Genomic DNA, 24,825 nt, shown 5'->3' with positions numbered 1-24,825 from the left:
ATCATTGCGGCTTGGAATGCTCTTTAAGAAAAGGTATGGTTATGGGGGTGTCTACGCGCAAAAGTTTGACTTTATTTTTTGTTAAAGTTATTGCTTTTACATTGAATTTGTGCAGGAAATCTTTTGGTATGTTGTGACCTGGAGGATTCCGGAGATAGTCGATATATCACGATTGTTAGTTATATCGCGTCAATGTACTCTGAACTGTACATGAAAGCATGTTTACAACCATGGTTATATGACGTTCAATTTAACGTATGAGGATATGATAACAAGTGATAAACTGTTTAAGTAGAACTGATAATTGTGTCGCAAAATCAGACTCTCTTTTCTCGTGGCTAGACTTACCCCTATTTCAACCGAAGTTCAAGTTCACTGAATAATTTATCGAACGGCTATCTCATCTGATTGTTCGTGTTTGGTGTTGCAGTAGGCTGCGGATGTCGTGTACGTTTTCCTGGATATAAAGAACATGTCGTTAGAAGGATTTGATGAGAGTTTGGCGGGGAAATGGTTGCTGGTGAAAAACGAAGGGTTTGACGAATACTTAGCAGCGATGGGTAAGTATCGATACGTCCTTATATTTCATTACCGCACGAACATGTGCGTTCAAACGTTATTACCAATCCTTGCTGCGGTACGAAATATTCAGATATTACAAAGTGTGGACTAGGTATGATAAAAAAGATACACCGTGTTCAGCAGGTTTATTGTTACTTCAAGTTGTCATTTAAAGTGTACATGTATCGTCGGATTATTGACTTATATCAATGGCCGGGTAAAAACGCGATCAATAATAGCGCCTTTTACCGCGAGCACATAAAGTCTGATATGAAAGGAACTGGTTCACATATTCCCTATTTTTTAAATACCTCATTAAATGTTTTACGTACAAATCTATAATATTTTTTAATAGTCTAAATCATTTCCAATAACAATATAAAGGTAACATAAAAAATATTGCCATCCACGGGATTCCATCTAGGAACCTCTGGAATCAAAAGATAGTGCGCTACCACTGCCCTCCACATGCTTTTTTAAAGGGGCCTTTTCACAGATTTTGGCATTTTTTAACTTATTCATTAAATGCTTTATATTGATAAATGTAAACATTGGATCGTAAAAGCTTCAGTAAAAAATCAAGAATAAAATTTAAAAAAGGAAAAGAACATTGCCCGGAGCAGGTTTCGAACCAGTGACCCCTGGAGTCCTGCCAGAGTCCTGAAGTAAAAACGCATTAGCCTACTGAGCTATTCCGCCGAGTACACATACTTAAAGTATTTTATACCTTATATAAGCAATCTTCGTAGTTTCACAAAATTTAACGACAAAAACAGAACTCTCCAAATTATTCAATCGTTTCGCGTTGCAACGCTTTATAATTTTTAGGTTTTAAAATCGTCAAAAGATGCATATAATGGCTATATTAGACCATGGTAAATGTTCAGTATTACTGTTTCCTCACAAATATCATAACTAAAACGAAAATGTGCGAATCTGAAACAACTTTTTTCAATTTTGTCAATTTAACAAAGCGTGAAAAGATCCCTTTAAAACTCTTTATGACTGTTTATTATTATTCGATTGCGAGTGATGATTATCTAACAGTCTTGCATAGTGTCTGGAGTGTAAATTCGCTTGTTTAAACTAAATGTATAGATTCTGATTTGAATCTGGCAACTTTTTTAATCGTCATTTGTCCAAACTGGTAACAAGTCCCTTTAAATATTGTACGTGCACTTTAAGAATTGCAAACTGTGTTTACAGCGTCTAGTGTATAAGTATGGAACGTAAAATCAGATGTGTATAATAGGGTTTCAGTTATCAGTACTTTTAGACAACAGTGTATTGCATATACTTTTATTGTCCATTACTTTAATTTACTCTTTGGTTTTGAGTTGCACTAACACTCCTATATGCAAAATCAATGTTTTCAGAATGTAAGCTATATTTAGTTCGATGGATCGATTATTTTGTTTGCCCGTGTAAAGATTGGAAAGTAAATAACTTCAACGAAACAGTACGCTCAATACACTTGCATGCTCGTTGAACCAGTATCTCAACCACGCAATTATCGGACTGTATTAGCTTTAGGCGTCGATTTTGTAGAAACAAGTGTAATGACCGTGGTTTAATATTCCAATGTGTAAGCAGTTGAAACATGCGTAATTATTTATATCTCACCTCCTACAAAAATGACCTAATCCTATTGGCTTAGAGCGGTCACATGCCCATGGAGTATTTTCCATACACCCCGAGTAATTTCCATACTACCCGAGTAATCGAGTAGTCGGTTGAGATATAATCGTTACACCGTTAGTAACTGACGGTGTATGGGATATACACCCTCAGCAATTTAATACCATACTCAAGCTTCGCTCCCGTATGGTATGAAATTACTGAGGGTGTATATCCCATACACCATCAGTTACTAACGGTGTAACTAATAATATACCAACTTCGAGATTACGTGTGTATGCCCTATAGCCTTGACAGATCGGAGGGTTGGCGGGAAGCTTGGGACCGGTGAGGAATAAGTTGGTTGAGTGTGGTTTCCTACAGTTAACTGCATTTTAGAATTAAAATAACGGTCTCTAAGGTATGATGCTACAAGAAACACGTTTAAAAACAGACCCTTCAATGGTATTATTAAAGCCGTGTACCTCAACGACGAACAACTTAAAAACAAACGCATGCACGAGTTATGTAAGTTCGCATGGAGTTCGTGTAATCATCATTGATTTGTTTGATTACTTGTTTATATTCATTTCCGAATCAGTTAGAATCGCATGTGCAACTATTATCGGTTGCGGTGCCTTTGATGCGACGCCGATCCATGAAAATGTACCACCTATTTTCCGATGCATTAAAGGAGTGGTAAATAAATTTGTGATGAAACCATTCATTTACCACTATTCATAGAAGACATTTTAATTGTCATGGCAGTTCTATGGAACTAGTAGTCGAAACCTTATCATCTGCATTTGTGTATTTAATCAAGAGCACTAGGACATCTGCATTTAAATCTTGAAGATTGATAACCGCGCATGCTTAAAATTAATTATTAATCTAGATCGACCATCTAGTTCATAAGATATTGAGTCTGCATAAGAGTAGTTTCCCCTGACGGTTGTAAGTAATCCTTTACGTGACAATAGTTTACCAGGCTTAATCATCTTTTTGTACATGGGTTCACTTTATTGTCGTCATGTATCCCCATATGCGGACTACACAGGTTAAACAGGAGGGACACTTTCCGCTACTATAGCACTGTCAATTTTAAGAAAGTCTCTGCTAGCAATAATTTCATTGAAGGCGCAAAGGTAAGTTCTTGATCAGCCTATGCGTTCAGCCCTATGTTTCCACGACATCATGCCATGCTATTTAATTAGGATAACTATTTATCTTCAAGGTGTCGGTTACATCAAACGGAAGCTCGCCCTTTCGTTCAACACTACGATGGAGATGATCAAGATCAACGATAATCAAGTCAGGATCATCACTAAGAGTGCTAAAAACATGGACACGACCATCACCATTGACAACGAGGTTGACGAAGTGGATCCATTCGATAATAAAATACGGGTAGGTCAACATGTGGGCATGTTCAGGCCTGTTAATATTATTCAAAACGTATTACTGATCTTATTTTGTGCCATGAACTTATTTAAATCTCTGAAAAAATGTCGCCATGGTGTAATGACAAAGGTGTCCGCCTAGCGACCGGAAGGTCACGGGTTCGATTCCCACTGTGGGAGCGTTCCTTAGGCCTTCCACAAAGGCAACAGTACTGGTAGGCCCAGGAAATGAACTCTATAGCGTTTCAATAGGCATGCGTCTTTCGATGCAATCGATCTAAAATAAATAGGTTTGAACTATAAACTTAAACCTGAAAAACAATTGAAACTGTGAATGAAATATGTAGGTCAACATATTCTTATTCTTGTTTTATCGTACCAAGTGTCAATTCCCAGGAATAGTTTTGAGCTATACCATATTGAGCAACATCACTCAGTATTTGAAGAAAAGCGGTGTCAGTCTAAGTGTCAATTTAGGCGGATATACTTGCTCAAATGCACAAAGTCATGATACTAAAGAGCTGAAAAACGGAGCAGCTATATTGACACTGAGTTAATGAGACAAAACAATAACTATTTTACACACGATCTATACAAACATTTAATTAAACCATAAACCATAACTACCGTTTTGACAGAATTATGTGCCCTTTTTATACTTAGAAAATTTGGTTAAGTTATGTGTTTAGGTCCACTTTTTTCCTAAAGTATCAAAGCTATTGCTTTCATACTTGCAACACTTACTAACTATCATAAGGGGACTGTGCAGGAAAAGTTATGTAACTCTGACTGGAATTTTGACGGAATTATGGGCCCTTTATACTTGAAAATTTGGTTAAGTTTTGTGTTTTGGTCCACTTTACCCTTAAAGTATCATAGATATTGCTTTCATACTTGGAACACTCGCAAACTATCATAAGGGGACAGTAAAGGACAAGTTGCATAACTCTGGTTGTCATTTTTACGGAATTATGGCCCTTTTTTGACTTAGTAACTTTGAATATATGGTTACATTTTATGTTTAGATCCACTTTACTTCTAAAGTATAAAGGCTATTGCTTTTAAACTTTAAATACTTTCATGCTATCATGAGGGTACTGTACCTGGCAAGTTGAATTTTACCTTGACCTTTGAATGACCTTGACTCTCAAGGTCAAATTATTAAATTTTGCTAAAATTGCCATTACTTCTTTATTTATGATTAGTTTCGATTGATACTTTGACAAAACAACTCTTACCTGACATACCACAATTGACTCCGTCCAAACCATCTCCCACGCCCCCACCCCGAATCCCCTCCCCCCCCGAATTCCCCCTCAATCCTCCCCCATTATTTTTTCTTTTAATTACAGATCATCTAATAAATGACCACCACACCCTCACACTATACCCCCCCACCCCCTACCCCAAAAAAATAATTTTTATGCCCCCGGTAGGGTGGCATATAGCAGTTGAACTGTCCGTCACTATGTCAGTCAGTCTATCTGTCCATCCGAAAAAAACTTTAACATTGACCATAACTTTTTCACTTTTAAAGATAGCAACTTTATATTTGGCATGCATGTATATCTCACGGAGCTGCACATTTTGAGTGGTGAAAGGTCAAGGTCATCCTTCAAGGTCAAATGTCAAATATATGGTGTCTGTCCGTCCGAAAACTTTAACATTGGCCATAACTTTTTTAATATTGAAGATAGCAACTTGATATTTGGCATGCATGTGTATCTCATGAAGCTGCACATTTTGAGTGGTGGAAGTTCAAGGTCAAGGTCATCCTTCAAGGTAAAAAATAAATAAATTCAGAGCGGCGTTCTCATGAAGCTGCACATTTTGAGTGGTGGAAGTTCAAGGTCATCCTTCAAGGTCACCCTTCAAGGTCAAAGGTCAAAAAACAAATAAACAATTTCAAAGCGGCATTATCATGAAGCTGCACATTTTGAGTGGTGGAAGTTCAAGGTCAAGGTCATTCTTCAAGGTCAAGGTCATCCTTCAAGGTCAAAGGTCAAAAAATATATTCAAAGCAGCGTTATCATGAAGCTGCTCATTTTGAGTGGTGTAGATTCAAGGTCAAGGTCATCCTTCAAGGTCAAGGTCATCCTTCAAGGTCAAACAAAATAAAAAAATTCAAAGCGGCGTTATCATGAAGCTGCACATTTTGAGTGGTGGAAGTTCAAGGTCAAGGTCATCCTTCAAGGTCAAAAAAAAAAAAAAAAATCAAAGCGGCGTTCTCATGAAGCTGCACATTTTGAGTGGTGAAAGTTCCAGGTCAAGGTCATCCTTCAAGGTCAAAAAATAGATAAAAAAATTCAAAGCGGCGTTCTCATGAAGCTGCACATTTTGAGTGGTGGAAGTTTAAGCTCAAGGTCATTCTTCAAGGTCAAGGTCATCCTTCAAGGTCAAAGGTCAATTTTTTTTTATTCAAAGCGGCGTTATCATGAAGATGCACATTTTGAGTGGTGGAAATTCAAGGTCAAGGTCATCCTTCAAGGTCAAGGTCATCCTTCAAGGTCAAAGGTCAAACAAATAATATTTCAAAGCGGCCTTCTCATAAAGCTGCACATTTTGAGTGGTGGAAGTTCAAGAACAAGGTCATTCTTCAAGGTCAAAGGTAAAAAAAAAATCAAAGCAGCGCAATAGGGGGCATTGTGTTTCTGACAAACACATCTCTTGTTTTTTTCAAACATGGTTAAAAAACACAAATATTTATTTTTATTATTTTATTTTTGAAATACCGTCCAACCATCCCACCCAAGAATCCCCCCACTACCCCCCACTACCCCACACTATACACCCCTCTCCACTCCATCCCTCTCTCCTTTGTGATTGAAATTGAGATAGGTCCCTACACCTTTTAAAAGAAAAATAGATGAGCGGTCTGCACCCGCAAGGCGGTGCTCTTGTTTAATATATGTTATGAATCTTGGAGTACACTTCGCTGCCCGGTTCCCAAAACCTTATCGTTATATACACCTTACCAGTATAATTATTCAACCTATTCAAATTATAATGTGGTATTTGTTGGATGAGTGCCTTTTACATTTCAAAGCACACATACTTTTAAAATGGCCCTTTTCAGGTCAAGGTAACGTGGGATTCAACCCTCAAGAAGATGCGCACCGAATCATTTCCGGCGGAAGGTTCCAATGCAAAACATTCAGTAGTGGAGCGATACATATTACCAGATGGTCAATTGCTAATGGTATGACCTTATTATTGCGCAATAAAACGAAGTATGTTGAAAGAATGATAAAAAATATATATAAAATGCCACACAATAGTCATTCTATACATAGATGGTGACGTCACTACGTTATTGTCACCTCTATACTTAGACGCATCACGCACCTCCATTTGGAGGCATTTATGACTACGACACAAAGAAGTCCGCGGATGAATGAAGAATTTGCTTTATAAGTAAACATTCATGTTATGATTTAAAAGTTAAGTATTATTTTGTTCAGTCTTACGGTCTTATGTTAGTATCAATTATAATTTTCGTTAGTTTTCAACTATTTCGCTCTTTATTCATTTTTTTAAAAACAGAACTTTCACTTTCGGTTGTATAACAACATGTATCCTTTATTGACGAAAGTTTGCAATGAAATAGCGTTTTCAAAACCGCTTAAAAAGTTTCAGAAGGTGTGTCTGATGCATGTTTTGAAAAGACACAATGTCATAGTTATATTGCCGACTAGTATGGGAACAATTTGATATTTCAAGTGGCTCCATTTGCATTGCAAGAGAAGTTCAAATTGACTTGTTCAGTTTGTTAAATTTTGACACCCTTATTATATAATTTTTTATAAGTGCCTGATAAATTTATTTCTTTAAATAATTGAAATCATTGAAAACTTATGATGGTCATTTTTAGTGGAATAGTATGTTACAAATTACAATAAAACAATTATAACTATTGTATTAATGAATTTAGATTAGGTGTCATTTTTAAATGGGGTAGTAATTCATTATATGAGATTAGCACATTCTATAGTTGAAAAATAAATAACACTTTAATGACTTACCATAGTGAAATAAAGTAGCATAGAATATGTTGCAGGTCACAAAATGCAAAACTGAAGTTCAAACTCAGAAGAAGCTTTGCAAATATTTTACACTGACAACACTGTTGATTTTCCAAAAAAAATCCTTCCTATCTTCCTGCCCTAGTTTTTTGGGGAAAATTTTAATATTATTAATATCATTGAGTTAAATTATTAAAATATCAATATGTTTTGAGTACATTAGCTAATTATAGTATTATATTATTAATAATGAAATACTTTGCGAGGAAAGTCCCATTCTGTTTTAATTAGTCTTAATTACCTACTAGTAAAATTGAAATTATCAGTGACATCCAATAATTGGATTATATGCGTGTGAATGCATATGTTTTTTTGACAGTTACATAGTACCCTATTTAATTGTATAACAACAAATAACTATAGTTCCACAACCCAGCCCAAGTTTACACAAACTGAATTAATTCATCAATTGATCCTATTTAACTATATTAAAAACAACATGTGTAAGATTTTGAGAATATCCCATGTATTCCTCTAGTATTCCTTTAGTACACCCAGGGTTGGCACCAATCGACCGCCCCCGGTTTTAACCGGCGGTTTTTACTGGTTAAAACCGCCCCGGTCAATACTCCCAAATTTGTCATTACTGGTCAATACTGGTCGATTGAACTTTACCCCCAATTTTGATTAATATTCCATGCTTAATTAACAATATTGATAATATAAATTAAACAGACATGTTGCCAATAATGTCTTAAGCTATTAATACCCACTATTTTATACCTGTTCATGCAAATAAGTCAAAGTTGGTCAACTGGATTTTTCTGGTTGATTGTTTTTTTTTTCAATTCTAATGAATCATGAATGCTCAGAAAATTCTGTGCTTGATTCAACACGAACCTGTCAATTACTGTGTATTAGTTGTTCCTCATGCCCCACGTCCCCAGTCTTCTCACAGTCTTCTCACCTATACAGGTTAGGGCATCCAAAACTGATAATAGGGCCTTAAATGGCACCTTCTTGACACAACCCTTACTTGTCATGTATTCTTGCCTGGATTTCTTTAAGTACTTTTTAAACAAAATAGTGAAAAAATATTTCATTTTCCATTGATATAAAAATTAAAAAAAAACATAATTAGAAATAATTATTAAAAGAAAGTAGAGTAGACCCACAATTGGTAAACATTATTTGTTGGCAAAATCAAGAACTTTGATTGCTTATTCTTTTGAAGACCAATTTAACTTTAAAATATGAAAACCCTCTTAATACAGAAAGGAGACAAGTTAGAAGTAACTATTAAATTAATAGCAAGTTATCTCTTTTTGTGTGAGTGAAATGAAATAGCCTAAGGGCAGATTTGCTTCATTGTCACTTTCAGAGACATAACACTGCATGCATAATGATATTATTACCAATTAAGGCTTAGGGACCAGATTTATGACCCTAGAAACCACACTAGTTCTGTTTGTCATTCTGCCTATTAAATAGATATATCAATAGATCAGTGAAATGATTTATTATGGTTGTTTTTAGGGAAGCCTCAAACAAATTTTACCAATTAAATAGATCTAATTAGAATTGTTTTTATAAGTACCTGAATTTTTTCTTTCATTTATTGAGATCCTTGAAAAATTGAGTAAAAACACAGCTTTGATGGTCATTTAAAGTGGAATAGTTGTGATTTTTAATGAAGAATAATAACTATATCCAAGTTTTAACTAAAACAAAAATTATTTTGACTAAATAAATATCATATTGGGATATTTATTTTGAGACAAGTAAATAAAATTGTTTTGTAACATTTAAATTATAATGTCCCAATACAGCTAGTATGAACATTTTACATTGATTTGTAGTACTCAGGTGTTACCTCTCAAAAATATTCTTTAAAAATTAAAGGAAACTCAACGATGAAAATATTTTCAGAACCAGGCAAATAATAGAAAAGTTATGTTTTCACTAATATTAAGTAACAACACACACCTACCATTGAACAATATATCAGGCACTTATGGTGCAATATACAAGCGTTAATTGGATTAGCAAGTGTATATAACAAGATAACAGCTATTGTATAAAGGGGTACTTATGGTGCAATATACAGGCCCATTAATCATCATTGATGAGATTAGGTGACATCTTTGAAGGGGGATAGTCATTCATAAGATGAGATTAGTACATTATCATACAAAAACATTTTTATGTAGTTTATCACTGTTTTAATTATTATTAATAAATTGCTTTAAATTTACCTTTTTTTTAATTCATAAAGTTATTAATTTTTACTTAAATTCCACAAATTCATTTAATAAAAACGGGTAATTGTGTTTCTTATATCAATAAGTTTTTATTACATTTGCTAATAAATTATATTATTAATAATGAAATAATGTGCACGGAAAGTTCAATTCTGTTTTATTTAGTCTAAATGAGTTATTAGTAAAAAATAAAATATCAGTGACATCCAATAATTTGATAATAAACATATGAATGCATGAAAATAATGTTGACAGTTACAAAGTAAATATTTATTTATCTGTTACAAGGAAAACAGTGTCGAAATTAATTTTAATTTGATTTTACCATTTTCATTTTACCAATTGACCATATTTAATTGGATAAAAAACAACAAACACTGCATTTGCACAACCCTGCCCAGGTTCACTCAAACTGAAATAAGGTGTTAATTGTGTATTCAAAACGGGTCTTGATTACACATTATTCTTGGTTGCATTTGTGTTGAGCAACATGTATAAGATACTCAGTAAGATTTTGAGGATATTCCATGTATTCCACTAGTACACCAACATGCACTTACTAATGATTTACATGCAATCACTACACAGTTAAACCCTCCAAAAAACAATTCTAAAACCAAAAAACCATACAAGCTGCTTCATAGATATTAAAAGTTAATTAAAGACTTCATAAACAAAATAATAATTTTGATAATAAACAAAGATTGTACTTCAACCAAACAATTATAAATTTATTGGGGGGGGGGGGGGGAACATCTGCACTAAAACTAAAATGGGGGGGAAACGTCTGGGGAGGAATTGTCTTTGCGGGGAAACGTCTTGGGGAGGAAACGTCTTGGGTGGGGGAAATGACCGGAAAACCATGTCCAAAATGGTGAAAAAAAACACTGGCATATAAATTAAATGGAAAACATACAATATTATGTCAAGAAAAAAAAGCTGTAAAAATCTCACCTGCTTGTCTTTGATGTTGCAATTAGCACATTCAGCATTTTCAGTATCTACTAAATAAATATATGAAAGTGCCAAATGTCCAAGATACCATGACGTCTTCCTCAAAATGTTAGATCCTTCGAACTCCATTTTATTTTATCCCTGACTAATCCTCTCACACATTAGGCCTACATGTAAGATTCCTTGCAATGTTCACAGCGTTTATTTTAAATCGTTTACGTTCTCAAATTTCAGCAGGTATTTAATTATAAATATTTATTTATGATTTAGATTTATTAACTATTTCGAAGATACAGTCTTGCAACATGTTTAGTTAGTCTATATTACGTGTTTAGTGATTCTTACAAACAATAGACTGACATGAAAAGTGGCTCCTTTTGAAGCACAAACTGCATCCAACTATATATTACAGCTGGCCCGGTTTGATGGGGCCTGTTTTTGATAATAATTAATTACCATTTTTCACTTCCGTGTTTATTATGTTTACCAACGCCATGATGGAAAAAAGTCCGTTTCCCACAATGCTTAGCGCGCATTCACACAGGTCAGTAAAGACCGGTGTGACACAATGCACAATAGTGTGTTATATTAGCAGATACAATTTCTTGGAATTAAGTCGGCCTAAACGTGTTTAAATATGATCACATGGAATGCTTTAAAGTGAAGAAACTTTTTTGATCAAGCAATTAAACCTTTACATATTATGCGGTCAAATGTATATGGAGGCATTATTATTTCTTAATATTTTAAACAAATTCAAGTTTGAAGACAAGATTTCCAAGTATTGAAAATAATACGAAGAATGTCAGAAAATGTTTTGTTATATAATTCCTTGTAATATCAGTTGTTATGCATGTCCTATTTTGTACAACCAAAAGGCTCCGTTGTTTGTTGTAGGAAGTGACGTTGCCAAACGACAATCTCGTCTGTAAACGATATTTCCAGAGACAGGACTCATAATCAATTAAAACCTAGTCGAAGACTTGTGTTCTAGTTGTATAACAATTTATTTGATTAAACATCTTAGTTGGCGTATAATGTTGTTTTGTACATGTCAGTGTTTAGTATGTTTGAAGGTCGAGTTTAATAACATACATGTAAATTGCAGAACACAAAAGGGCTTAACCCATGTGGTATCAGTAGCTAAGAAATCTTATTGAACGGTTACATTTTTCTTCTGACGGGACGTTTTACCCTGTTTACCAACCATGTTATATGTTAATTATTGTATAAAACATATTTTATTTTAAAAATAAACACGTTAATTGGTGTTGTTGATGCTCTTCTTTTCATTGGATTTGAAAAACGACTGTATGAACACAGTATCACAGTTTTAATTTATAACCATTGAGTGCACTGGATACACAGGGGCGGATGCAAGATTTCTGGTAAGGGGGGGTGGGCTGGATATTGAAAGATTTACTGGGGGTCCAGGGTGGCCGCTAGGGCCCCAGGTTGGTGCAGGTCAAAGCCCTTCAAGGGGGTCCAGGGGGGCGAAGCCCCCTATTAAGCTCCACGATATTAGTGGTTTTTAAGGCTTTGACAAGCACTTCTCGAGCATGTCACGCCTTTCATCAAAGTGCCTTCTTATAATGCAAAAAAAAGTGCATAGTTTATACGTAATACGGATGGATATAGCCGGAAGAAATGCTATAAAGAAGAACACACTGCCGGTTATCAAGCTAGTTGCGAATACAGCAGGGAGGGAAGAGCATGAAAACAATATTGTACATACAGCAAGATAATGACCAAGATGAAGACGAAACTAGAAATGGCGCGGCAGAGGCCGACGCGTATCCCCACGCCGCATGTTTGACCCAGGGGCGCCCCATGGTTGGTAATGGGTCCATGCATGGTTGAGATTGACCGTATTGTCATAAGAGAAGTTCAGTATCAATTAGAAGTGAATCGGTGTAGAAATAAAGAGATTTTAGTAAAAGACAATCTTGGGTGGGTGTGGCCTATTATGGGTGGGGCGCCCCAGGGTTGGTAAAGGGGCCATACATAGTTGAGATTGACCTTATTATCATAAGAGATGTTCAGTATCAAGTTGAAGTAAATCGGTGTAGAAATGAAGAAATTATAGTAAAAGTCAATTTTGGGTGGGCGTGGCCTATGTGGGCGGGGTGCCCCAGGGTTGGTAATGGCGCCATGCATAGTTGAGATTGACTGTTTTGTCATAAAAGAGGTTCAGTATCAATTTGAAGTGAATCGGTGTAGAAATGAAGATATTATAGTAAAAGGCAATTTTGGGTGGGCGTGGCCTATGGCGGCGGGGCGCCCCAGGGTTGGTAATGGGGCCATGCATAGATGAGATTAACTGTATTGTCATAAGAGAAGTTCAGTATCAATTTGAAGTGAATCGGTGTAGAAATGAAGAAATTATAGTAAAAGGCAATTTTGGGTGGGCGTGGCCTATGTGGGCGGGGCGCTCCAGGGTTGGTAATGGGGCCATGCATAGTTGAGATTAACTGTATTGTCATAAGAGAGGTTCAGTATCAGATTGAAGTGAATCGGTGTAGAAATGAAGAAATTATAGTAAAAGGCAATTTTGGGTGGGCGTGGCCTATGTGGCCGGGGCGCCCCAGAGTTGGTAATGGGGCCATGCATAGTTGAGATTGACCTTAGTGTCATAAGAGAGGCTCAGTATCAATTTGAAGTAAATCGGTGCAGAAATGAAGAAGTTAATGTAAAATAACATAAAAAATGAGTGAAAATCTCTGACTCGGCCCCGCCTCAACCCCCATAACTTTTGACCCAGGGGTCAGATCAAAATTCCGTCACTGTCACCGTCGCACATATGCTCATAGCTACCATGTATGTAAGTTTCAAGGTTCTAGTGCTAATAGTGTAGGAGGAGCAGGTGGCCAGGACGGACGGACAGACGCACATCAATACAATATCCCCACTTTTTCTCCGAAAAACGTGGGGATAAAGATAATCAATGTGCAAAAAGAAGGATACATCAGAATCGCAAAGTTCGACTTGAAAAACCGAGCGACAGAGAGTCTAAAGTTAAAACACTAAGCGATTAAATGTGATATGTGGAAAATGTTGTGTACGAAAAAGAAGGAAAATGAGTTTAAATAGGTGATTTAGATCTAGTTAAGTGGGGGAGGGAAATGTAATTTCCTTATAAGTATATTGTAAAAATTTCAAAAACAAAAATCTTCTCATAAACCACAAGGTCTAGAGCAAAGATATTTGGCATGAAACTTCATCTTGTGGACCTTCACCAAGATTGTTCAAGTATCATTGGATCATATTTGCCCCACCCTCGGATCAAATTTGTTTTCCTTATATAATATATATTATAATGAACACTTAAAAATATTCTTCTCAAAAACTGCAGTGCGAACATACATATTTTGCATAAAACATCATCTGGTGAACTTCCATACAGATTTGTAAAATTATCGGCTGGGGGTACCAATCATAAATTCATTGAATTTACCTGCTAAGATTCATATGCTTTCTGGAAATGCAATAACTTGCAATGTTTTTAAAGTGATTGAATGGTTCAACATTAACATAAAATTAAAAAGAAAAATACTATTTCATACATCATATTATACTTATAGAAAGCCATAGTTGTAATGCTTTCATGAAAAAATAATGTTTGCTTAATTTTCAAAAATATTAATAAATCTTCAATGTTAAGGATTCCTCATAAAGGTATTACGTGTGCACAGAATGTTGTGGTAATCTCCAAAGCATTCCCATTACAAAATGCATCCGATGTCTATGGATAAGTTGTTTTTATGTCCCCTTTCGAAGAGAAGGGGGTATTTAGTTTTCGCACTGTCCGTCTGTCTGTCAGTCTGTCACACTTTTCGTGTCCGCTCTCTAATTCAAATAATTTTCATCCGATCTTTACCAAACTTGGTCAGAAGTTGTATCTAGACAATATCTTGGTCAAGTTCGAATATGGGTCATGCCGGGTCAAAAGCTAGGTTACGGGGTCACTTAGTGCATTTCAAGGATTTAGCATTGTGTCTGCTCTCTAATTGAAGTAGTTTGCATCAACATTCATGCGCCTGTCAAGTATCGGGCATTCAGCGTGAGAGTCGCGCATTTACGCAGCAAAACACCCTCTCACACATCCAAATCTCATGCTCTCCTTTTTTTATACGCCCGTTTTTAAAAACGGGACGTATTATAGTTTCACCCTTGGCGGGGGGGGGGGGGGCAGCGTCCACAGCAGTGTCCGCTCTCTAATTTAAAATTGTTTTCATCCGATCTTCACCAAACTTGGTCAGAAGTTGTGTCTAGACAATATCTAGGTAAAGTTCGAATATGGGTCATGCCGGGTCAAAAACTAGGTCGCGAGGTCATTTCAAGGATTTAGCATGGTGTCTGCTTTCTAATTGAAGTAGTTTTCACCCGATCTTCACCAAATTTGGCCAGAAGTTGTGTCTAGATGATATGTAGGTCAAGTTCAAATATGGGTCATGTCAGATCAAAAACTAGGTCACGAGGTTACTTAGTGCATTTCAAGCATTGAGCATGGTGTCCGCTCTCTAATTGAAGTAGTTTTCATCTGATCTTTACCTAATTTGGTCAGAAGTTGTGTCTAGATAATATATAGATCAAGTTGGTCAAGTTGGAATATGGGTCATGCCGGGTCAAAAACGAGGTCACGAGGTCACATAGTGCATTTCAAGTATTTAGCATGATGTCCGCTCTCTTATTGAAGTAGTTTTCATATTTCATATATCAAATATGGGTCATGCCGGGTCAATAACTAGGTCTCGAGGTCACTTAGTGCATTTCAAGCATTGAGCATGGTGTCCAAAACCTTCGAACATGCGTATCTTGTGACAGTTTAGCACTCTTGTTTAAAACTGACTATGCATGAAACTATTTTCACTCATATTTTTTATGTAATTTAAATGCCAAAATTTAGAAAATGCATATGAATGGGAAACGAAACTGTAACAAGTAAATAGGGTAACAGTTACTGTACAAACAACCCATTTTTCAAAAGAAGTTTATTTTTGTAAACTGTACTGATGGTTTTGCTAGTTATGCCATAGGTTGTTGATAACTGGCGTTTGTTCAGCTAATTTCATTATTTCTTTTATAGCCATTATTGTGTTATCATGGTCATTGATGCGAACAAAAGCAAACTGTTATTTTTACAGCATCCAGTAAAAATACCCATATTGTTAATCTCACGGGTACTACTGCTCTAATGTTTGGTCAAGAATGCATCTAATGGATAATCAAACTAGTGGTTTCACTCAATTGATTTTTGCATATATATGTAGGAGTACCTAGAGATTGAGATGGAGACAGTGGAGGCGCTGACCTCTGTGTGGAACACTTAGAAGCTGGCAAGTTTTCATATTGAAGGGCATGGTTTCCAACCGCCTATCACACACAGAATGTAGCTTGTCGTCTTCCGCAGTAAAAACTGGTTAGTGCTCCACAATGCGAGACCTGGCTCATATGTATGTTGCTGGAGTATTAATTATTATTATCAAGATTATCTTGTTTTATATTCCTTGATTATTTGCTATTATATCCCCACAAACGAATTATAGGGGGATATATAAGAGTGACTTTGTCTGTCTGTCGATCGCTCCGTATTAAGTGTTCCCTCTCTAATTCAAGGTGTTTATCGGATCTTCACCAAACTTGGTCAGAAGTTGTATGTAGATGATGTCTAGGTCAAGTTTGAATATGGGTCATGCCGGGTCAAAAACTAGGTCACGGGGACACTTAGTGCGCTTAAAACATTCATCATGCTGTCCGCTCTCTAATTAAAGTAGTTTTCATCCAATCTTCACCAAACTTGGTCAGAATTTTATCTAGATGATCTCTAGGCCAAGTTTGAACATGGGCAATGCCGGGCCAAAAACTAGGTCACAGGGTCACTTCGTGCGTTTTTTAGCATTCAGTATGGTATCTGCTCTCTTATTCAAGTAGTTTTCATCCGATCTTCTCCAAACTTAGTCAGAAGTTTAATCTAGATGATCTCTAGGCCAACTTCAAACATGGGCCATTCCGGGCCGAAAACTAGGTCACATGGATTTTTACTTTAGGCCCTATAACACTGGCTTGCGACACCTGTCGACAGGCTTTCAACACAAATTTTTGGAATAAATAGTGGACTGATATCTACCTAAGTTTGGTTGTGAGCTTGTCTGGGCCATAACTATGTCATTCATTGTGAGATTTAAAAAAAAATTGTACATTTGTTCACCATCATTGGACGGTGTGTCATGCCAAAGAATTGTCGATATCTCTGAGGTCAAGGTCACAATTGCATAATAACCCTTAAAATCGCCAAACATGTAAATATGTTTTTCTTATTTTGTGAAGACAGCATGCAAAATATTCTGTGTCAATGCGGTATGTGGGGGTATTCCTGGTATATTGGAGTCTGTATGTTGGTTGGTCTGTTGTGGATTTGTCTATCCATTCAAACTTGTAAATATGTGATCAGCATGAAAAGAAGATTTTCAAAACACAATTATTTGCATTGATTTCACATCCAAGAGTAATGGTCTTGATTCCTTGATCCTCGCTCATAAACATTCACAGGGACAGCAGGGGTATTTTATTATTGTTTGTGACCAAGTTTGTATTATATTAGTTTTGAAAGTGTGAACTTTTTAATGGATAATTAGATAGATTGAACAAAATTATTATTATGCCCCCCTTCGAAGAAGAGGGGGTTTATTGTTTTGCACATGTCGGTCAGACCGTCCATCAAATGGTTTCCGGATGATAACTCAGGAACGCATAGGCCTAGGATCATGAAACTTCATAGGTACATTAACCATGACTGGCGAATGACCCCTTCAATTTTCAGTTTACTAGGTCAAAGGTCAAGGTCACAGTGACTCGAAACAGTAAAATGGTTTGCGGATGATAACTCAAGAAAGTTTAAGCCTAGGATCATGAAACTTCATAGGTATATTGATCATGACTGGTAGAAGATCCCTTTTGATTTCCAGGTCTCTAGGTCAAAGGTCAATGTCACAGTGACCTGAAGCAGTAAAATGGTTTCCGGATGATATATAATATATATATATATATATATATATATATATATATATATATATATATATATATATATATATATATATATATATATATATATATATATATATATATATATATATATATATATATAATTAACTATTGATACTAAGGTTAGAGTGATTTCATGAGTATTCACACAATGGCTGCCACTACAACTGACAGCCCATTTGGGGGGCATGCGTGTTTTACAAACAGTCCTTGTTAATATTAAGTTATCTGTATCTAGAAAAATTTTAAAATGGAGGGGATGGTGTTGGAGATGCTACGGAGACTGAAGGGCAACATGGCTTGAAAGAACTTAACCATAATATCCTGAAGAGGAACATGAGCTTGTCCAGGACCACTTCGCAAGCAATGACCCACAGGTACTCGACATTGCTATAACTGCTCTGTGGGTATGTTGCTGGTATGTTGCTGGAGGTGATGTTTTTGTTTGAGATTGGAAGAGTGTTGCTTGTGTGCGCTGGTAATCACAAACTTGTTTAAAACATCTTTTCAGGCTTGTCTACAGATGCTTCTGATTTGAATGGCGAAAAAAGTACTACGTAAGACAGTAGTTGAACACTATCACAATTTTCATTGTCATTCAGTTCATTTACATATGATGGCAAAATTTTATCAACACAATGACTAAATATTTTATCTGGGCGATTCCTTTTTTATACTTTGTTTATTTTCATCGATTTTCATTTGATTTATATCTTCCAATGTAATAACTTGATGCAACAAAACATTATCATCTGCAACATTAAAAATGCTCCTTAAGGAAATATACGTACTTCTGTTCCATGAATCCACTGTAAACTCCATATTCAACATACCTTACATAATAAAATTCATTGTCTTCAATTTTATTTTTAAAAACTGAACATACAAAGGTTCCAGTTGTACAGTTGTTTTGTGCAGATAATCTACTAGCTTCTTGTTCTAATTTAAAAAAAAGATTGCTTCTTTGATGTAATAAAACCCTTTTCTGCTAAAGTTTGTAATACAAGATTTTGCAATTTTAAATCGTTTGAACAGTTTGTTAAATTTTCAATCAATATATCTGACCACAATTAATTGTCAACATTAAATTGAACATTCTCATTTGATTTTCTTCTTTTCAGCATTCCTTTGTTTAAAGTTGTTCCTGAGAAGTATGTATTGCACAACTCTGGTCTAGATGTAGAGACAAACACATTATTTTCATTATAACTAGCTACAGTATATATATCTTTAGGAGTAGGACTATAGTCAGCAGCAGTATTAAACTGTACAGTTGGACACCTTCCCTTATCATTTTCCCAGTTTTCACCTAAATATTTTCTTTTAAGTAAGAAGTTATTTTTAATTTTTTCATAATCAGAAGGAAGACGTATACTTAGCGATTCCAGGTATTTGTAGTGTTCCTCTATTGTGTAATAACCCGTTGGAATGGAGTAATCTTCATCAAATAAGAGGAGCATCAGTTTGGACCTCTGAAATTAATAATTCAATAATGACAAATAATTTTGTCATTTTCACATAAGGCATATAAGTGATTTTCATATACGATCTTTAAAAGTATACAACTGAATCCTCTTATCTTCAAATGAGCGGGATCGCCAGACCAACTTCAACATTGCGACATATTTGAAACCAATTGAGAAGCAATTTCATGCCCATATCTTGATTTGTTCATATAGTATCAGCAGTATGTTCTAATCGAACAAAAGTGTTGACACTTAGAGATAAACACACAATTGAACATCTGCAATAATGGTAGGAAATGAAAAACACATTGACTTGTTAGATATTAAATAAAATTTCGAGATAAATGAAAATGCTTTATATTACATGAACAAGACAATTTACCAGATGCAGCGGACACATATTCAGATCTGTTGTCTGTTCATTGATCTTCCCATCAGGTAGCGTGTTTTCCCATTCATCGATTGTTTTGAATATCTCGCTGTTCTGTGGACACAAATATGTGAGCAGTGGAATAAAAATTACTAAAACGGCATGCCTTAAAGGAATATCTCTTTGGAATGAATATGCATTTAAAAATGTACAAGCGACAACTTTACAACACATTGCCAATTCTTTTCTCGTAACAGTTAAAAAAACACCAATTAACAATGATTAACACATCTGTACAGTTTAAACTGAAAATATACAAATGATTACCTACATCATACAAATGTCTCAAAAGATGCAGCTCAAATCTTCTTACAGCTGAAAAATATTCATAGCAGTCTTCCCATTGGCATCTATTTGTTCCCTCTATGTGACATACTAAATGGGCACTAAGTTCACCATAATTAATAAATTTCTTGAAGCATGATGTCCATTTGCAACTGAAAGTCTGTGGAAGTAAACATTTGTATTGTTATTAAATTGCTTATTGAATATATAAGATATATATGATTATAAAAACAAGCAATCATATGGTTTTTTAAATATACTTCTATGGTAGTATTTGAGAAAATGAAAACAAATACCAGAATGATTAACATCATTTTTTACATTAATTGACTACCTCAATTACAGAGGAAACAAGAGCTGTGTTTGTGGAACACAATGCCCCCTACTGCGCTTTTAAGCCGCACAGCAGCTATTTTAGAAAAAAAGACCCTTGACCTTGAAGGATGACCCTGACCTTTCAACACTCAAAATGTACAGCTCCATGAGATACACATGCATGCCAAATATCAAGTTGCTATCTTCAATATTACAAAAATTATGACAAAGGTTAAAGTTTTGGGACAGACAAACACACACAATGCCAGCCAGACAGGCCAAAAACAATACACCCCGATCATTTGATCTTGGGGCATACAAATAGAAAATGGTCAATATAAGGGATAATAATTTCAACCAAGCACCTTCCTCAAATTACCCTAACCACATATATATATATATATATATATATATATATATATATATATATATATATATATATATATATATATATATATATATAAGAAATAGTAAACCCCACTGAGGTCCCTATGGCAGTATAGTGACCAGCCAGGCAGCCACAAACCGTATATGGACCGAAGCCGTAGGCTGAAGTCCATATACAGTTTGTGGCTGCCTGGCTGGTCACTATAATGCCATTGGGACCGAAGTGGAGTTTACCATTTCTTATATTATACCGAAGAGTTTCCCCTTTACCATTTTACAGTGCTGTACGATTGTTTATGGTTTAAAAGTGATAAACTGAAGAATTTCGCAGAATTATGACGTCATTTCGTTAAAAAATGACGTCATTTACAGTAAAACTGCAAATTTAGTGGTGTGTAACCCCGAACGGTCCATATAAAAAAAATAGTGACCGGTCCATATACTATTAGATTCCTCTATCGCATTTTACAGACTGAAACCGGTCATATAGATTTAGAAGGACCAATATCTCTGAGGTGTAATATATATATATATATATATATATATATATATATATATATATATATATATATATATATATATATATATATATATATATATATATATAGATATATATAGTACATTAACAAGATTAAAATTCCTCTGCTTAAGGAACTTGCCCACTTATATTGTTTATTATTAGGAAGGAATATCTCACCGGTCCAGGGTTAAGTTCAACGTCATTTGAAAGAATAAGAAGAAGCTGTGAAGTGTCTACATCTTGTTGGGGCGTCTTGTCAGTGTCTCGTTGGAAAAAGAAGTGGGATGGCACGTTGACTTGATCTTCATTTGCGGCGTTGTCATCTTGTTGGGGCGTCTCTTCAGTGTCTCGGTGGCAATAGATGTTGGATGGCACGTTGATTTCATCTTCCTATAATAGAATAACCCTTCCTTTAATACAATACTTACTAGACAAACAAGACTATTGCCAAGCAATGTATGTCCCCTACAGGCTCCACCATTATCAGATTTTTTTGTTCATTATATATATTTGTTGCCATAGCAACCAGAAATTTTGACGTAAGAACAAAATGAAATGACGTGCACAATGTCCATATTGCCATATATCCATGTTTAAAGTTTCATGATAAAATATGAAGAACTTTTAAAGTTATCGCAGGATCCAGAAAAAGTGACAGACTCACAGAATGACGGACACACAGAACGTAAACCATTAGTCCCCTCAGGTTAAACTGTTAGGGGAGAAAAAGTATTATATTTTTTCATTCAAAATCATAGAGTATATTTACATAACATAAAGCTATACAACAATATGTGTTCCATTTAAAAACCTGATTGTAAAGTGTGTCAGGCCTATCTACTTTCAACGATGAATGCTTCCTTATAAAATGGTCAAGCAGGGCATCTTCAGATGAACAGCACACCCTGCAGTTTGGGCAATTGTAGCAAGGGACTTAAAAAATACCACTCAGCCTGAGGATTCTAAAATTGCATTTAAGTAATATTTGTGAAAAACTCATGGAAATTGAAACAAAACAAAAACATGTACCACAATCGGTTCATACTTTAGAACATCTTTACATTATAATGAATTCAATACAGGCTCAGGACTGGTCCTGAAAAGCTTGCACATGGAAGACTAACATACACCAAAACCCCGCTTAACCGGTTATTGGTGATAATCAATTATACCTGAATTCTAAGAATACCAGCTATTTAGACTAATTTTATAAGGTCCTTTTTGTCGTCTTTAAAGCTTGGTGTTACTGTATTTGTAGAACATCTAAATGACCATACATGAAAGGATGAATGTGTGTTTTAAAGGATCTTCTTGAACAAGTTTTGTTTATCTGACAAGAAAGAATACTTTCTGTCATTGATTTACCTGTTTGTTCTTCTTTTTCGTCATGGTAGGTTTCTCCCTTTTAACCTTACCAGTCTTGACTTCCATCTTCTTGCGTTTCTGAAAAGTTATTATGTTAAAGTTTTCGGATGGACGGACAGACGCCATATATTAGACATTTGACGTTCACCTTTCACCACTCAAATGTTCAGCTCCAGGAGATACACATGCATTTTAAATATCTAGTTGCTATCTTCAATATTGCAAATTTTGACCTTTGACCTTGAAGGATGACCTTGACCTTTCATCACTCAAAATGTGCAGCTCCATGAGATACACATGCATGCTAAATATCAAGTTGCTATCTTCAATATTTAAAAAGTTATGGCCAATGTTAAAGTTTTCGGATGGACGGACAGACGCCATATATTAGACATTTGACGTTCACCTTTCACCACTCAAAATGTTCAGCTCCAGGATATACACATACATGCCAAATATCAAATTGCTATCATCAATAGTGAAAAAGTTATGGCCAATGTTAAAGTTTTCGGACGGATGGACAGATGCCATATATTAGACATTTGATCTTGAAGGATGACCTTGACCTTCACCTTTAACCACTCAAAATGTGCAGCTCCATGAGATGCACATGCATGCCAAATATCACGTTGCTATGTTAAATATTGAAAAATTTATGACCATTAAAGTGTTCGGACGTACGGACGGACAGACTGACAGACTGACAGTTCAACTGCTATATGCCACCCTACCGGGGGCATAAAAACACATTATTTGGTACACAAAGCTTCAAATAAATATTAAAATTAGAAACCTTTATCCAAAGGCAGCAACAAACACTGCAGTATAAGACAGTTGCTAAAATAATTATGCCAACGCAAAAATCATCAAAAGACTATGGCGGCAATTTATATTGACTATATAAGACAGTAAAAGGGGTAATATAAAGCAGCATGCCACAGAAACATGTTGGGTTTCACACTCAACTATTAACAGTTAAAAATTATTCACCAGATACGGGAGGAAAGTCAATCCTTGTATTTGGAGGACACGCAGACTTCAAACGATGGACATTGGAATCCCCGGCAACAAGAACACGAACATCGCTGCTGCACCAGACATGTTCTTCACCTGAAACAGAATAAACAAAAGGCTTCCCGACAAAGGACATCGTTCCACGAACCCTGGGGAAGTTTAAAAACTCAAAATACAAAACGACAACAAACAAACGCCCGAATTCAAATACAATCCGAACCTGGATTTTCCAAACAACGTTCAGTTTTTAAATAGGTAACGACGCGAAATCAAATTACAAATTCTAAACGAGCACTTTCAAACGATTTAATGTCACGCAACGCGGTTCTCTTAAACTGCAACGTAATCTCTGGTCAACAACAGGTGTTTTATAGTATGTAAGCTTTGGTCAGTATCAAATACTGTCGAGAATAAAATTCTCTGGACTCTCTGAAAACCCTTGTTAAAAAAGTTCAAATCAGAAAGGGAGATCACCACCACTTACTATAGCCTATCCTCTCCCCTGATTCAAGATCAGTGTTCTGATTGAAAATGATTAGGGCGACCGTGGACCAACAGGCCTCTGTACTACAATCTCAAGGTCGATAACACACTACAGCTTATTTTAATTGTTCGTCGTCCACTTGAGAATGTTGACCTAGTAGAACTGGTCTGTGTTCTTTACGCCGGGCAATACCCCATTTACTCTTGTCAGGGGGGGGGGGCATGCGTATACGGGAGCTTACCGCGTTTAATGAGAAAGTTGGAGCAAAACTTCAAAGATGGCGTCGTTTGTTGGGTTTTCTTAAAGGAAGGGATGATATTTTCACCCGGTAAGCCCCTTTGTATTTATAATTATTTTAAATGAATACGCCGTTTCGGCTCTCCGGTGTTTGTGCTTCCCTCGGTTTTTTTTCAAGATCGAAGACGTCGGGATAAAAAAAGTTATTGAAGGAAAACCGTCCACAAATCTGTTGTCTCCTTACGTGACGTTCGAGACATGGGATGTACAAATATTATTTTCTCATATAATACACAGTATTGACGCACGTGTACGGTTAAATATATCTAAAATAATGATTATTTCATTTTCCCGACGCCGTTTTTTCTCTGATAACTAATTTATTGCCAAAAACTATTGGTTTAAACCCTCTTTTTGGAACGTTACTTCCTTTTAGCACATTTTGGGACATGACTTCCAAATGACC

General features: G+C 35.7%; 2 protein-coding genes across 2 annotated transcripts; one reads left to right on the top strand and one right to left on the bottom strand.

Moving 5' to 3' along the window:
* Positions 1-181: 181 nt before the first annotated feature.
* Positions 182-12,085, top strand: LOC127865247 (sodium/calcium exchanger regulatory protein 1-like). Its single transcript, XM_052405287.1, has 4 exons — positions 182-560; positions 3,413-3,585; positions 6,655-6,777; positions 11,713-12,085. The coding sequence occupies exons 1-4, from the start codon at positions 473-475 to the stop codon at positions 11,773-11,775; spliced, it is 447 nt and encodes a 148-aa protein (XP_052261247.1). The 5' UTR covers positions 182-472; the 3' UTR covers positions 11,776-12,085.
* A 149-nt stretch (positions 12,086-12,234) lies between these two features.
* Positions 12,235-24,279, bottom strand: LOC127843082 (uncharacterized). The gene is made up of 6 exons (XM_052372925.1): positions 23,615-24,279; positions 22,625-22,702; positions 21,437-21,649; positions 20,066-20,197; positions 19,705-19,806; positions 12,235-12,318 (listed from the first exon to the last, which is right to left on the bottom strand). Exons 2-6 carry the CDS (start codon positions 22,688-22,690, stop codon positions 12,235-12,237), a joined length of 597 nt encoding a protein of 198 aa, XP_052228885.1. The 5' UTR covers positions 22,691-22,702; positions 23,615-24,279.
* Between the last annotated feature and the right edge of the window lie 546 nt (positions 24,280-24,825).

Source organism: Dreissena polymorpha, chromosome 1 (genome assembly GCF_020536995.1).
Source record: "Dreissena polymorpha isolate Duluth1 chromosome 1, UMN_Dpol_1.0, whole genome shotgun sequence".
Taxonomy (NCBI): Eukaryota; Metazoa; Mollusca; class Bivalvia; order Myida; family Dreissenidae; genus Dreissena; species Dreissena polymorpha.
This window is presented reverse-complemented; position numbering and strand designations above follow the sequence as displayed.

Excerpts from the sequence above, each read along its gene's own strand:
- LOC127865247 (XM_052405287.1), top strand. The coding sequence starts at position 473 with ATGTCGTTAGAAGGATTTGATGAGAGTTTGGCGGGGAAATGGTTGCTG. Across the intron at positions 3,586-6,654 it reads CATTCGATAATAAAATACGG|GTCAAGGTAACGTGGGATTC; the intron begins GTAGGTCAACAT and ends GGCCCTTTTCAG. Across the intron at positions 6,778-11,712 it reads CAGATGGTCAATTGCTAATG|GAAGTGACGTTGCCAAACGA; the intron begins GTATGACCTTAT and ends TGTTTGTTGTAG.
- LOC127843082 (XM_052372925.1), bottom strand. The coding sequence starts at position 22,690 with ATGGAAGTCAAGACTGGTAAGGTTAAAAGGGAGAAACCTACCATGACG. Across the intron at positions 20,198-21,436 it reads TTGAACTTAACCCTGGACCG|ACTTTCAGTTGCAAATGGAC; the intron begins GTGAGATATTCC and ends TTACTTCCACAG. Across the intron at positions 12,319-19,704 it reads ATATGTGTCCGCTGCATCTG|GGGGCTTCGCCCCCCTGGAC; the intron begins GTAAATTGTCTT and ends GGAGCTTAATAG.